This window comes from Hippocampus bargibanti, linkage group LG17 (assembly GCF_051943395.1).
Source record: "Hippocampus bargibanti isolate YZ-2025 linkage group LG17, ASM5194339v1, whole genome shotgun sequence".
Taxonomy (NCBI): domain Eukaryota; kingdom Metazoa; phylum Chordata; class Actinopteri; order Syngnathiformes; family Syngnathidae; genus Hippocampus; species Hippocampus bargibanti.
In genome coordinates this window covers 1,379,771-1,395,084 of record NC_142750.1, presented here as the reverse complement: position 1 = coordinate 1,395,084, position 15,314 = coordinate 1,379,771, and the positions used below count along the sequence as shown (strand labels likewise).

At 42.1% G+C, this 15,314-nt stretch overlaps 2 protein-coding genes across 2 annotated transcripts; one reads left to right on the top strand and one right to left on the bottom strand.

Moving 5' to 3' along the window:
• The first annotated feature begins 374 nt into the window (after window positions 1-374).
• hmox1a (heme oxygenase 1a) lies at window positions 375-3,242 on the top strand. The gene is made up of 6 exons (XM_089018677.1): window positions 375-481; window positions 558-610; window positions 695-806; window positions 1,706-1,921; window positions 1,997-2,269; window positions 2,962-3,242. The coding sequence occupies exons 2-6, from the start codon at window positions 558-560 to the stop codon at window positions 3,109-3,111; spliced, it is 804 nt and encodes a 267-aa protein (XP_088874803.1). The 5' UTR covers window positions 375-481; the 3' UTR covers window positions 3,112-3,242.
• A 727-nt stretch (window positions 3,243-3,969) lies between these two features.
• On the bottom strand, window positions 3,970-15,124 carry mcm5 (minichromosome maintenance complex component 5). The gene is made up of 16 exons (XM_089018676.1): window positions 14,858-15,124; window positions 14,377-14,503; window positions 12,992-13,120; window positions 12,736-12,908; window positions 11,607-11,765; window positions 10,568-10,737; window positions 9,390-9,561; window positions 9,198-9,309; window positions 8,267-8,410; window positions 8,054-8,119; window positions 7,267-7,443; window positions 7,060-7,172; window positions 6,850-6,978; window positions 5,753-5,895; window positions 4,892-5,019; window positions 3,970-4,282 (listed from the first exon to the last, which is right to left on the bottom strand). Exons 1-16 carry the CDS (start codon window positions 15,025-15,027, stop codon window positions 4,181-4,183), a joined length of 2,214 nt encoding a protein of 737 aa, XP_088874802.1. The 5' UTR covers window positions 15,028-15,124; the 3' UTR covers window positions 3,970-4,180.
• Between the last annotated feature and the right edge of the window lie 190 nt (window positions 15,125-15,314).

The window sequence follows — 15,314 nt, the reverse complement described above, 5'->3', positions numbered from 1 at the left end:
TTGTTATTGACAGGTACTACAGTAATCCCTCGTTTTTCACGGTTAATGCAGACTGGAACCACCGTGATAGATGAAAACCCGCGATGTCGCAAACCCTAGATGTAATTTTGGCGAAGTAGTAAGGGATTACTGTTTTTTTATGATCACTTCCAACAAAAAACATATTAATGGTGAGCAATTTATAGAACAACACCCTATTTCTCCCCATAGGTTCCCATACAGCGCCTGTTTGCTCATCTGAAATTCCAAACTGAGAAATTCTACTGTGTCATGTTTTATTTTTTTTCTTCCCTCCATCTGCAATGTCACGTTATGTCGCAAGCAAGCCGAGTCATGTGAGTTATCAGAAACACTTCCCATCTGGCTCAGCATCTTTGGCACATTCTGCCCATGTATAAATGAGACTTGAGGGATCACTGAAGGCGCAAAGTGGAATCCGGTCAGCAACAAAAGACCCTCAAGCAGCACGGACATTAAGAAGGCAAGACGCTGTTTATTTATGAATAGAATTTCACGCTAATAGCTATATTGGATTAAACGCGTACTTGATTGTGTAGATGGAGGCCATGAAAAGCGCAAGGAAATATGACAACACGTGGGAAGAGGGCAGGTATAACCACTCGGTCCGCCGCAAAAAAATTGCTATCAATACCCCGAACGCATTTCAAATGATTGATTACTGCGTTATCAACAGTGATCTGTCAGAACAGATTAAAGAAGCCACCAAGGAGAACCACGTGAGAGCCGAAAATACGGAGCTGATGCTGAGTTACCAAAGGGGGCAGATCACAATGGCGCAGTACAAGGTCGGTTGAACATCAATGTCTCCAGTTGAAAAATCCAAGGTGAAAAAAAGGCTAATTTAGCATGATTGGATAGGATGTACAGTGATACCTCGGTTTACGAACGCTTTAGCTAACGAATTTTTCACCTTACGAAAGTTAAACTCACGAGAATCTAATTTTGGCATACAAACTATTTTTCGGGAGCGCCACAATGGGTGATGTGTCGTTCGCAAACGAGCCGGTTCTTGGGAGCTGGATCTCTGAGGTGAACGAGGAGCTGGAAATGGCAGCCGACTTTTTTTGTCCTTTACTCCCCGCCCCCAGTCTTCGGTTAAAGCTGCACGTGATTGGTCAAGATCCGTGGTAGAGGACGGAGGGGATACACGCAGCAGTGAGCAAATTCAACTTACGAACAAGATCCGTTCGTAAGGTGAATTTGTTCGTAAGTTGCTTCAGTCTAGCTATATACATATTCGCTATCTAGCTAGCTTTCTATTTGCTATATAGCTATCCATCTATCTAGCTAGCTATTCACTATCTACATTAGTAGCTATCTATCTATATAGCTATTCGCTATCTACAGTATTAGCTATCTACGTATTCGCTATCGATTAGCTATCTATTTGGCTAGCTAGCTATTTGCTATATAGCTATCTATCTATTCGCTACCTAGTTTAAGCTATCTACCTATTCGCTATCGATTAGCTATCTAGCTGGTTAACCAGCTATCTATCTGCTATATAGATAGCCTACTATGAGTTACTTGCGGGTTGAGTGAACGCTGGCGCATGTGGCTGCCGCTGCTTACCCATAGAAAAACTTATCCCGTGACTGTAAAGTGACCTTGAGAGTTTTGAAAGGCACTTAGAAACTAAATGGATGATTATTATTAATATGAAACCACGTGATGCCTCCGTTAGCTCCTGCTATGTTCCCTCTACGAGATCTACAAAGTGCTGGAAGAGGAACTTGATAAGAATTGTTCCCATCCGGCGGTGGCGCCGATATACTTCCCTCAAGAACTCGCTCGCCTGGAATACCTGGAGAGCGACTTGGAGCATTTTTTCGGTCCCGACTGGAGCGGGAAGGTGATTGTTCCCGCCGCCACTCAAAGATACACGCAGAGGCTACGAGAGGTGAACGCATAACAAACCGTCCGCTAAATGGCACGATGGATTTGAGGCTCGATGGACTAAAGTTCTCGTCTGCAGATCGGACAAAAGAATCCAATGCTGCTGGTGGCGCACGCTTACACTCGATATCTCGGGGATCTGTCCGGAGGTCAAGTGCTGGGAAAAATTACCCAGAAGTCCCTTGGATTGACAGGAAAGGAGGGTCTTTCCTTTTTCTTCTTCCCGGGCGTGACCAGCGCCACTCGCTTCAAGCAGCTTTACAGGAGTCGCATGAACGCCATCGAGCTGAGCGATGCGGAGAGGGCGGCTGTGCTGGAGGAGGCGGTTCAGGCCTTTGAGTTCAACACACAGGTGACTATTTGGTCCCGAGAGACTCTTTTAGGGGGCAACGAGGGACTCTTTAGAGCACAGGGGTCAAAGTCAAGGCCCGGGGGCCAAATCTGGCCCGTCGCATCATTTTATTCGGCCCGCAAAAGCAAGTCAAACTTGTGAAATTCCAATGCTCATCTATCGAGCTAGCTAGCTAGCGATCCAGGTAGCTAGCGATCACGCTACTTTCTATTCAATTATAACTCTTCAGCTGTTGCTAAAGCTCTCTATATATATATCAATATGTACATATTGCATTTTTTACAGCTGCCCCCATTTCAAGCTGATATAACTCCAGACCCATATCATTTAGGAATTAACAATTTTTTTTTCCGATGAAAGGAGAAAATCTAAGGTTTCTTACGCTGCATTGAATGTTGACACCATCCTGAAACTCAATATTGTGCGGATCCTGGAATTCAAGTGACAATGACAACAACCCTGGCTCTGGAGTGAACACATTTTTGCACATGCGTGGCAGTGAATGAGTTAATTTGCTGTCATATGTGGAGGGGATTAAACGTGCTAATGGCTTCCCCATATTCATAACGGCCGCCAAGAGGGAATCGTAATGACGTGGGCCGTGGCAAGAAAATAAATTTGACACCCGTGTTTTAGAGGAAAGGACTCGGAGAATCTGCTGACATGTTTTGTTTGCCCCCCTCCGCCGACAGGTTTTTGATGACTTGCAGAAGCTTTTGTGTGTCGCAAACGAACCATCCAAGATCAACGCCACCACTTTCTCATTTCCTCCACTCATGAGTTTCACCGTGGGACTTTGCGTCACATTGGCGACGATCGGAACGGGAATGTACCTCTTATAGCACAACGTGATCAATACGATCGACCAGTCCATCTCCGAGGTACTATTTGGTGGACAAACATGACAAGGTGATGTGACACTGTTATGAACTCACGCGACCCTAATAAAGTTGAGTTGTTTTGAAAAATAAAACGAGACGTCAGCCTATCAGCCATCCCTTTAACTTGATTGACACACTGGACAACCAATCAGATGACACCTGATTATTCTGTACACTGCGCGTGCTTAAACAACGTCCCTTAGCATTGCAAAGCTAACAGGCTAGGCGTTAGTTACATGAACTAATTGACTGCTAGGCGATATGCAAAAATATGTCCACTCCAGTGCCGGGGTTTTTTTATTATGAAAGAAGAGAGTCTAAGATTTCTTGTATAAGTTAACTCATTGACTGCCAGACATGCAAAAATGTGTCCACTTCAGTGCTAGGGTTTTTGTCATTGTCACTCAAATTGCAAGACCCACAGAATATTTAGTTTTAGGACTACATAAATATTCAATTCAGTGTAAGAAACCTTAGATTCTCTTCTTTCATCAGAAAATAATGAGTTAGTTCCTAAATTAGATGGGTCTGGACTTATATGAGCTTTAAATGAGGGCGGCTGTGCAAAATACAATCCATATTGATTGATATAGCGCTATAAAAACAGCTGAAACTGGAACAAAGTGCTAACATGGAAACAAAAGGAAATGCTGCCACCTTGTGGAAGGGTAAAACATTACCAGAGGTCTGACCAGTGCTTTATCAGCAGTCCCAGCATGAAAAAAACTCGGGAATGGCGCTCATAAAGAAGAGGCAAAATGCAATCCAATACACAGTTAAATCAGTTTCCTTTGGAATTGGAAAAAAACAGGCCAATAATAATTTGCTATGACATCACATTTTATTGAAGATTCTCAGAATGTAAATTGACGACATGCTGATATGTGGAAACATCGGTTGTTTTTTTGGGAGCAACAAAAAACAAATCGACATTTTCATCTTTTGACTCATAAGGTTAACGTTTACATCGATGGGCGGGGCTAATGGGGGTGTACTTACACCAATATTGACTTGATGTGACACAATCATCTTATTTGACTCTGTACAGCACTTTTCTCTGCATGCGGTGCTGGAGCTCACCCCTCCTCAACATCAGGTGGAGAACTTTGTAGATGGCGTGGTCGGGATATTTCTGCAGAGTTGAATCATATTTAAAAAAAAAAAACCACAAAACAAAAAATGTTAGTTTCTCACATTTATTAACTCATTGACTGCCAGACCATGTGTGTACTCCAGTGCCAGGGTTTTTGTCATTATCACTCAAATTGCAGGACCCACAGAATATTGAGTTTTAAGATTACATAAACATTCAATGCAGCATGAGAAACCTAACTCTCTTCTTTCATCAGGAAAAAAAAAGAGTTAATTCCTAAGTTATATAGGTCTGGAGTTATATGAGCTTGAAACATGGGCAGCTGTACAAAATAAATAGTACAAAATGCTGCTCCTTTATGGAAGGAAAAAGAACATTGCCAGATGCCATAGCCAGCGCTTTATCGGCACCCAAACAAGAAAAAAAAAAGAACAAAAAAACGAATAAATTGGCCAATGGTTCTCTACATCACATTTTCAATTCCTAAATACATTTGTGAATGGCAGTGAATGAGTTAAAAAAGTTAGGAATAAAAATATAGCTTAGTGACGGTTGTGAGCACAAAAAAAAGAGCAATACCTGTTGTAGCTGATGATACACTTTGTCCTTAGTGTGTTTGTGTGTGGTTCTTCTATTTTTGTGACTGACCTGTTTGGCAAAATCTTGGATGATACTGTGCTCAGACACTTGGGAGCCGATTGCAAAGCGCCTCTTTAATTGCTTTTCAATACGGGAAAGCATTTCCTGGTCCTCTTGAGTAGTAAAACCTTCCACACCTGCGTGTCAAAATGAAATCATGTTACCCAAAAAAAGAGAGTAAAACGTGATATACAGAGATACCTCGGCTTACGAACCCCTTGACAACCAGTTACAAACTTTTCGGGTTACGGACGTTAAATTGATGAAAATTTTACCTTGGCATAAAAACTATTTTTCGCGATACACACTGAGTGATGTGTCGTTCGCCAACGAGTCCGTTCTCCTAACAAGAAAATGGCAGCTGGCTTGTTTTGGTCTTCTATTCCACGCCCCCAGTCATTGGTTAAAGCCACGTGATTGGTCAAGAACGCAGCAGTGAGGGGAGGTGGTTTAAACATTAGAGACAGGCAGTCATTCTTCAAGATGGTGAAAGAAGAAGGCTACGTTCTTCATCAAGCGTTTAATGCTGATGAAACCGGCCACTCCATTACAGCAAGCCATTAACGACCATCACAAAGGTAAATAAAACCACTTTATTATGCACTACAGTTTATTTCTTTAATTATAATACCATAGCACATTTATTCTACATAAAATAAGGTATATTTTGTGTAGTTTTAAGGATAAGAAAATTAGGAAATTATGTTTTATGGGGTCATGGGAACGGATTATTCTCCTTTTAATGGTTTCCTATGGGAAATTAATTTTTTGGGATACACATTTTTCGCCTTACACACTGTCTGGGAACCAATTAAGTTGGTAAGCCAAGATATCACTGCAGTGACGTCAAAACTTCAACTACAAACACACCCGAGAGGCTGCCCGAAAGCGCAGCGTCCAATGTCGAAACTTGGAAGAGTCGCAGCGCCTCGTCTACTTCCTTCTCTCCGGCGACGGCCTGCAGTTTCATTTTGGCCAGCGACTCGGCGATACGCACGACAGCTTCCAGTTGCCTAAAATACATTGAAGACGGACCAAATTAACTCATTTACTGCCATTCCCGAAGGTGCTGAAATTCGAGAGACAATGACAAAAAAACATATAATCCAATACGGTATGTCTTGTATTTTGTACATCTGCCCCCATTTCAAACTCATATAACTCCAGGCCGATATAACTTAGGAATTAACTTTTTTCTGATGAAAGAAGAGAGTCTAAGGTTTCTAACGCTGTATTAAATGTTTATCTAGTCCTAAAACTCAACATTCTGTGGGTCTTGCAATTTGAGTGACAATGACAAAAACCCTGGCACTGAAGTGGACACATTTTTGCACATCTGGCAGTCAATGAGTTAACTTATACAAGAAATCTTAGACTCTCTTCTTTCATAAAAAAAAGAGTTAATTCCTAAATTATACAGGTCTGGAGTTATCTGAGCTTGAAATGGGGGCAGATGTACAAAATAAAACACATACAGTAAAGTCTCGTTATATCGATATCGGATATATCGATAGTCCCGGTTATATCGATACTATTTCTATGCACGCACGGAGAAAATTACATGCAAACAGGGTCGGATATATCGATAGTCCCGGTTATATCGATATTTTTTAGGACTCCCTTGAATATCGATATAACGAGACTTTACTGTATATAGTGATTTATATAGCGTTTTAACAACAGTTGAAACTGTAACAAAGCGCTAACTTTGACAATAAGGTAAACTCTGCCGCCTCATGGAAGGAAAAAAACATTGCCAGGGGTCTGACCAGCGCTTTATCGGAACCCACCGCAAGAAAAACAAGTTTGGGAAATAGCGCTCCGCGTCACGCTTTTCAATTCCCAAATAAATTCGGGAATGGGAGCAAATGAGTTAAGTAGACCAGCAATCACAAACATTTTGCTAAAGACGCAACCAATACACACAAGATGGCCGTACATACGCTTTGAGGACGGAAAACCAATACCTGACAGTGATGGGAATGGATGCTCTTTTATCCGTTTCCCTCTCGTGCTCTCTTGCGCCACTTCTCATCAGCACGTATCTGTTTTTCAACTTCTCGGCCGCGGCGGCAGACAGACGAGGCCCGCATTTCCTGTCGGGAAAGCCATCAATGAGTATTCATATTAAATTGTACGTCCCGTCGTCAACCAAATGTAACAAAAACAAGACTTACGCTCTGGCAAAGGCGATGTACTTCTTAAAAGTGGCTAACGGAATCTCCCCCTCAACGCATTCCGTTTGCGTCTGGGCGCTCAGATGAACGTTCATCACGTGACGGGCCAGCGTCTACAAAAGACCAAGAAGGCAAACAAATAAATAAACGACAATCGGCGACATCAACGATTTGAGCGTCAATGAAAACACTCAAAATGGCGCTTACCATGTCCCGCTGCTGGTCGTGCAAGTCTTTGATGATAAAGATCATGTCGAATCGGGATAAAATGGTGGGCATGAAGTCAATGTTGTCCTCCCCTTTGGTATCATCCCAGCGACCAAACACGGAATTGGCGGCGGCCAGGACGGAACAGCGGGAGTTCAGGGTGGTGGTGATGCCGGCCTAGCAACAACAAAAAAAAAAAAAAGTGGACCGTTTGGTCAAGCGTTCAAACGTCAGGAGGCGCCGCGAGAGGCTTAAGGAAGTCCAAGATGGCGCCCCAGGAGGCAGCCATCACGAGCCTTGCTTTTCTTGTTGGTTTTTTTGTCACTTTGTGTCGTTGTGAGTCATGTGGAACGGATATAGATCGTTTTTCCAGCATTTTTTTTGGGCCACCACATTCATCAAGGAGACTCGGCTGAGCAGCACCGTTTTTGATTTGGGAGGAATGTCGGTGCCATTTGACTGTCATCGCTGGACAGCCATTTTGGCAGCACAAATATGCCAGCACAGTTTTTGATTTGGGAGGAATGTCGGTGCCATTTGACTGTCATCGCTGTCATATTTTTGTGTTTTTTCTGTTCTTGTGACTTCAAAATGGCGCTGCGAGTGGCTGCATTTACAGCAGCTCCTGTATTTTATTTCTCTACTTCTTCCTTTCCTTTCCTCTTACTTCCATCACTTTTCTGCTGTGAAATGTCAATTTCTTCACTGCCAGACCAATAAAGGCGAATCCAATCCAATCGTAGCTCGAATCTACCGTCGCTAATTATTAGCTTGCGGTTTAATTTACCTTGGCGATGGAGATGGTCTGTTGCTCCATAGCCTCGTGGATGGCAACTCTGTCATCTTCTCGCATCTGCAAATCAAAATACAAAATAGACACTGGTTTTGAAATTGTCCATCATTATGATACCCCTCAACCAATTGGACTACGGCAAGTGATGAGGGACAATCTCCCCCTCTCCGTCCAGGAACAGAAAGCATGTTTGGAACCCAACCTGACCTTGTCAAACTCATCAATGCAGACAACGCCGCCGTCCGCCAGCACCATGGCGCCGCCCTCCATGATGAAGCCACGCGTCGCCGGGTCCCTCAAAACCGAGGCGGTCAAACCGGCAGCACTGCTTCCTTTTCCTGAAGTGTAAACCTGTGGGGTGCACAAAACAACGTCATTAATGACGTACGGCAGGGCTGACCAAAAGGGAGCCAATTCTTCTTTTGTTAATTGTCGCCATTTTAGAAAATGTTTTTAACAATTTAGAAAATCACCATTTTAGAAAAAAAAAAAAAACAGCATTTTTGATTTTTTTTAATGTAGAAAATGTTCAATGTAGAATGCTGGTGTTGAAGCGCTATATAAATAAATATGTATGTGATTGGACAATCAGCATTTTAGAAAAAAAAAATTGCAAATCGCCATTTTAGAATTGTTTTTAAAAATGTTGAAAATCACCATTTTAGAAAAAAACAAACTAAAAATCAAATTTTTTTTTTTTTAATGTAGAAAATGTTCAAAGTAGAATGCTGGTGTTGAAGCGCTATATAAATCAATGTATGCGATTGGTTAAATAATAATACATTTCATTTCTAAGCGCCTTTCAAAACTCTCAAGGTCACAGGATAAGTTTTTCTGTGAGCGCTATGTGAATCAATATGTTGTATTCATTTGTAAAAATCACAATTTTAGAAAAAAAAAAAAAAAAAAAGAAAATCACCATTTTAGAATCGATTTTTAAAAATTTCGAAAATGCCATTTTTGAAAGTTGTAAAAATTTAGAAAATACCCATTAAAAAATTTTGAAAATCAGAATTTTAGAATTTTTTGATGTAGAAAATGCAGATGTTAATGCGCTATACACTGTAAATCAATATGTAGAAAATGCAATTAGCAAATACTATCCAATCAGATCGGAGTGCGTAAAGAAAAGCGTTACCCCAATGGGCGAGCTTCTCTCCACAAACTTGAGCAACTGAGACTTGGCGGTACCAGGATCTCCCAGCATGAGGAGGTTGATGTCCCCCCTGCGAGTGAGACCATCGGGCAGCCTAAACGTGTAAAAAAACAAAAAGAGAAGAACCCGTATCAGCCAGACCGAGTCACAAAATCCGCCATTTTGTTATTTCACCTCTTCCTTGAACCTCCAAACAACAAACAGGTGATGGCCTTTTTAAGATCGTCGCTGCCGTAGATTGAGGGAGCGACGGAGCGAGCTAGCGAGCTGTAAACGTCGGGAGAGGCGGCCAGCGTCCGTAGCTCCTCCTCTTCCTGCGGGGACACCGATCCAGTAGCACCGCGACCTGCCGGAGGACAGAACACGTTAGCGTTGTGGTCAGGCTAAGATTTTGTTCCTTTCTATAATAATAATAATAATAGTACATTTGATTGCTGGCTATCTATTATTAGCTATGTATTAGCTAGCTAGCTGTGTGGCTGGCTGGATAGAAAGCTGGCTATCTATTAGCTGGCTAGCTATACGGCTATATAGCTGGCTATCTATTATCTATCTATTAGCTAGCGAGCTATTTAGCTGGCTATCTATTAGCTGGTTAGCCATCTTTTTGAGTTACTTGCGGGTTGAGTGAACGCTGGCGAGTGTGGCTGCCGCTACTCACCCACAGAAAAACTCATCTTGTGGCTGTAAAGTGACCTTGAGAGTTTTGAAAGGCGCTTAGAAATGAAATGGATTATTATTGTTATTTCTAAGCGCCTTTCAAAACTCTCAAGGTCCACTTTAAAGTTCCAGGAGAAAGTTTATCTGTGGGTGAGCAGTGGCAGCCACATGCGCCAGCGTTCACTCAACCCCGAAGTAACTCAAATAGATAGAAAGTTAGATAGCTAGCTAATAGATAACCAAGAGATAGCTAGCTTGTTAGATAGCAAATAGATAGCTAGCTAGGTAGCCAATTAGCTAGTTAGATAGTGAATAGATAGAAAATAGATAGCTAGCTAGGTAGCCAGCAAGCTAGTTAGATAGCAAATAGATAGCTAGCTAGGTAGCCAGCTAGCTAGTTCGACAGCAAAGTAACTCAAATCGACAGAAAGCTAGCTAGCTAACGGATAGGTAATAGATAGCCAACAGCTAGGCAGCTTATAGTCAGTCAGCTACTAGCTATCCAGCTAGCTAATGGATAGCTAATAAATCATCATTTGTAACGGACTGAAAACTGTTTTTTTTTTCTCCTCGGCTGTCACAGATGACATTGACAAAGCCGACACAGAAAAACAATCCAGTGACGAAAATCAACGTTTTATTTAGCGCAGATAGCGACTCGGTTTGGAGTCAAGTCAAGAAAGACATTTTACCTGCCCCTTCCGTGTCCACTTGGATGCCGATCACTCTCAGGTAAGATGCGCGAATTCCCACTCCGGCGCTTTTCTCTTTGCCTTTGGCCTTCACGGCGGCCATCTTCTTGATGGAGTAGATACCCATGATGGTCACTCGGTTCCCCGGGACCACCCGGTCACACAGGTATCTGTGCAAAACAAAAACTGTGAGCTTACAGCCACGCACCAGGAATACACACGAAAATGAAAAGAAATCCAAGATGGCGGCGGAGTAGGTTTTTTATTGGTGTTGTTTTCTTTTGTTACTTTGTGTTCTTGTCCGTCGTGTGGAATGTATGCGGATTGTTTTTCAGCATTTTTGGCCACAACATTCATTAAGGAGGAGACTTGGCTGAGCAGCACCGTTTTTGATTTGGGAGGAATGTCGGTGCCATTTGACTGTCATGGATATACAGCTCTGGGGACATTGTGCTTTTTTTGTGCCCGTCATAAGCGGCATTTTGCCCAGCCCCGCTTTGTTCAGCGGAAAGGTCGGTGCTGTTGGACAGTCTGCGGCTTAGAATTGAAGCGGATTTACGTGGGACAGGAGATGTGAGACAATCTCTTTCGTCAATGGATGCTACAGCTTTGCGTTTGCTTTCGACATTTAGCTTGTAGCAGACGCGCGCATTTCACCAAGACATCCCTGATCCACTGGTGAAAATGACGCTTTGATCCTCTCCTCTTTCATCTAGAACTGCTTTATACAGCAAAGAGACTGCAGAAAGCGCTGAAGATTGAATGACTGCGTCTATGTTGTCATATTAATTGTTATTTTGTTGTTGTTTTGACTTCAAGATGGCGCCGCGAGAGTGGCTGCTTTTGCAGCAGCTCCTGTATTTTGTTTTTCTACTTCTTCTTTTCCTTTCCTCTTCTTTTCATCACTTTGCTGCTGTGAGATGTCAATTTCTCCACTGCCGGACTAATAAAGGCGAATCCAATCCAATTCAAGTGACTTTTACATGATTACGTTTGATTCAAATGTTTTTTAGGCGGATTGGAAATTGAAGGCGTTAACCTGTCACAGTAGAGCTGGAGGTGGCGAGGCATTTCTCCATGCGGTACGGCGTCCGGAGACTCCTGCAGTCGCAATGTCTGAAAGTCAACGCAAACGCAGCGATCCGGGATGATGAAATAAGGATCCATGGGGCACTTCAGTCTTGCCGTGGTATTGGTGCTGCAAAATCAGAAAGACGATCGCTTTAGGAAACCCGCAAGACGCAGGTGGTGATTTCTAATGCTTGAAATAGCTGGCTAGCGAGCTAGCTATAGACTTTCTATCTATTTGCTATCTAGTTGCATGGCTATCTGGCTAGCTATCTAGTAGCTGACTGGCTATTTATAATAAATAATAATAATACATTTCATTCATCAGCGCCTTTCAAAACTCTCTAGGTCACTTTACAGTCACAGGAAATGTTTTTATGTGGGTGAGCAGCGGCAGCCAAACGCACCAGCGTTCACTCAACTCGGGGAAAAACTCAAATAGATCAAGTTAGCTAGCTAATAGATATAGATAACTAATAGCTAGCTAGCTAGACAGCTAATAGATAGCAAATAGATAGCTAGCTAAGTAGCCCGCAACGGTGACCACGTTCAACCTGGAATAACTCAAATAGATCAAGTTAGGTAGCTAGCTAATAGATGACTAATAGATAGCTAGCTAGTTAGACAGACAATAGGTAGCAAATAGATAGTTAGCTAGGTAGCCAGCAACGGTGGTTAATAAAAGTATATTTATAACTAGATGACAAAGTGAAAACTGCTAAAAAAAACAAAACAATCAAATTGTGGTAACTCGGATGACGCGAGGCATTAATTGGCTATTTAGCTAGCTACCTGAGCTAGCCATTAATTGGCTATTTAGCTCGCTATCTGGCTGGCTATCTAGCTTGCTATTTATTAGCTATCTAGCTGGCTAGCTGTTGGCTGGCTGTCCATTAGCTAACTATTATCTAGTAAGCTAGCTTTCTATTATTCGAGTTACTTCCGGGTTGAGTGTACGCTGGCGCATGTGGCTGCCACTGCTCGCCCAAAGAAAAACGTATCCTGTGATTGTAAAGTGACCTTGAGAGTTTTGAAATGCGCTTATAAATGAAATGTTTTATTATTATTTTTTTTATTATTGTTACCCAAGTTGCGCTTACTTGCTGCACTTGCGAGGAAGAGCGTAGCCCTGAAGGCCCGGCGGCACGGAGATATTGTTGATGACATGACGACAGCTTCGACATTGAAGACACACTTTGGTGGCTTTGGCCTTCACGGGAGTTGCGGAGATGATGATGCCGTGTACTTTCACCAGACGAGACACCTGCTCGGACTGCGGAGAAAAGAATTGACGAGTTGAAGAAGAAAAGAAAAAAAAAATAAATCAAACCAGGAAGTTTATTTCCATGTTTTTACCTTCAGGCTGCGGAGAGAAGCCTGGTGTGCGTCACTCTTCAGCATGACTTGAATATCTTGCGCAGTTTCTTCTCCGATTGGACGTGGACGCGTCACCTCATCGGCAACCTCCTTCGCAGCCTCCTCCAACTGTTCATTGGTGTTATTTTTATTAATAATAATAATAACAATAATAATAATTTCATTTATAAGCACCTTTCAAAACTCTCAAGGTCACTTTACAGTCACAGGATACATTTTTTTTCTGTGGGTGAGCAGCGGCAGCCACACGCCCCAGCGTTAACTCAAACCAGTAGTAACTCAAATAGATAGCAAGCTGGCTAGCGAATAGATAATAATAATAATAAATTTCATTTCTAAGTGCCTTTCAAAACTTTCAAGGTCACTTTACAGTCACAGGATACGTTTTTTTTCTGTGGGTGAGCAGCGGCAGCCACACGCCCCAGCGTTAACTCAAACCAGAAGTAATTCAAATAGATAGCAAGCTGGCTAGCGAATAGATAATAATAATACATTTAATTTTCAAGCGCCTTTCAAAACTCTCAACGACTAGCGAATAGATAGATAATAGCTAGCAAATAGATAGCCAATAGCTGGCGAATAGATAGCTATTAGCTAGATCTAAGAGTTGCTTGTTCTATAGCCACAAGGGGACACCTTCAAATCCCATCTCAAAACCCACCTATTTAAAATTGCATTTTCTGTGTAGCTCTCTCTCTCGTTTCTATTTATAATTGTATTTTATTTATGATTGTATTTTATTTATTATAGTACCTATGCCTGTCTGTGACTGTAAAGTGTCCTTGAGAGCTTTGAAAGACACTTAAAATGTAATGTATTGTTGTCATTATTACAACCCAGTGTCTTATTGTGCCGGTCCCAAGCCCGGATAAATACAGAGGGTTGTGTAAGAAAAGGCATCCGACATAAAAATTTTGCCAAAACCAACATGTCAATCAAACCTCTGAAGATGGAGCACACTGATTCACTATGGCACCCCTTCAAGGGAAAAGCACAAAGGAAAAGAAGATTTTAAATGGTTAAAATTGAGTTCGTTTTATAGAACTCGTTGTGCGAATGTGAAAGGTAATTTTTGGGAAGCATCCTTTTATTTGGATACAAAAAGAAAGTTTTAAAATGTGAACGAATTTCATTCGTCACTTGGTAACGATACTGGTTTTCACATAATGTGGTTCTTTGTTAGGGTGAGGAGCGATCACGGTTTTGGGGAATTGTTTTTTTTTTTCTTTCACGCCGTCCCGAACAATGACGACGATCAAACGTGTTGTCGTGTGTGCATAAGCGTCCATTTTAACAAGTTAAAATGACAAAAAAGTCTCCCCCCATTACAGTCACATCGCCATGGTTTGAATGTATCATCCTACCAGAGGCAGATTGTCTGAAGGCAGTTTATACAGACAATCGGACAGATCTTCGTCAAAGCTGGCAAGGTCCTCCATCTCCACCTCGACGCAGTATTCCCCAAGGGTGTAGTGCCTTTTTAACTCGTCTCTGAGACGCAGAGAAACAAAAAGAACTCCCGTCAACTGTGTTGAGAAGTGCGCAAAGTTATCAAAACAGGCATATCACGTGACTAACAATAAAAATACGTACTTCAATACATTTCGTAGTTTGTATTTTAAATGTAATCGATTGTGATTTTTTTAATTAAAGTTGAATTTTATTTTTAACGGCGGCAGCTGGACTTTTACTTATGTTCATTTGTCTCAACATCATCGTTTCCTTCGAAAAGAACTCATGTCCAACTTGTATCGTAACTTTTACAATAATAATACATTTCATTTGGCATTCCACTTTTTAAACGTGGAATTGAACTTTTTTTCCTTTGCAAGGAAGACCGCCAACCTGTATTTATACGTGAAGCCAGTCCGGTCGGTTCCCACTCTAAACTGTCGGAGAAATTCACGGAATCGTTTCTTGATCTGGATCCGCTTCTGTCCTCCTTCATCGGGGCCTTGTTCTCCCGCTCCAAAGCTGTCGCTGTAGTATATTCCGGGGTCGTCAAAGCCAGACATGATTCAAGCCGGACGGGTTGCTAATCACACAAAAATCGCACGACAGTAAAAGTTCCGTGAACAATAGTGCAGGTCACCGTTTTCGCGCGAAAACTCTACTTCTTCCGGTCTTTTTTTCCCGCGACACTGTCGCACAGGAAGCAGTTTTACTTGCTTCTCATTGGCTGCCAATCATACTACCCTGACTTTATTGGTCAGCTTGCTAATACGGAAGTAACATCAGGTGGAGGCGCTGCTTGTGGCAGCACATATGGCGACGAAAAGGCAAGTAAAAATAATAAAAGTAA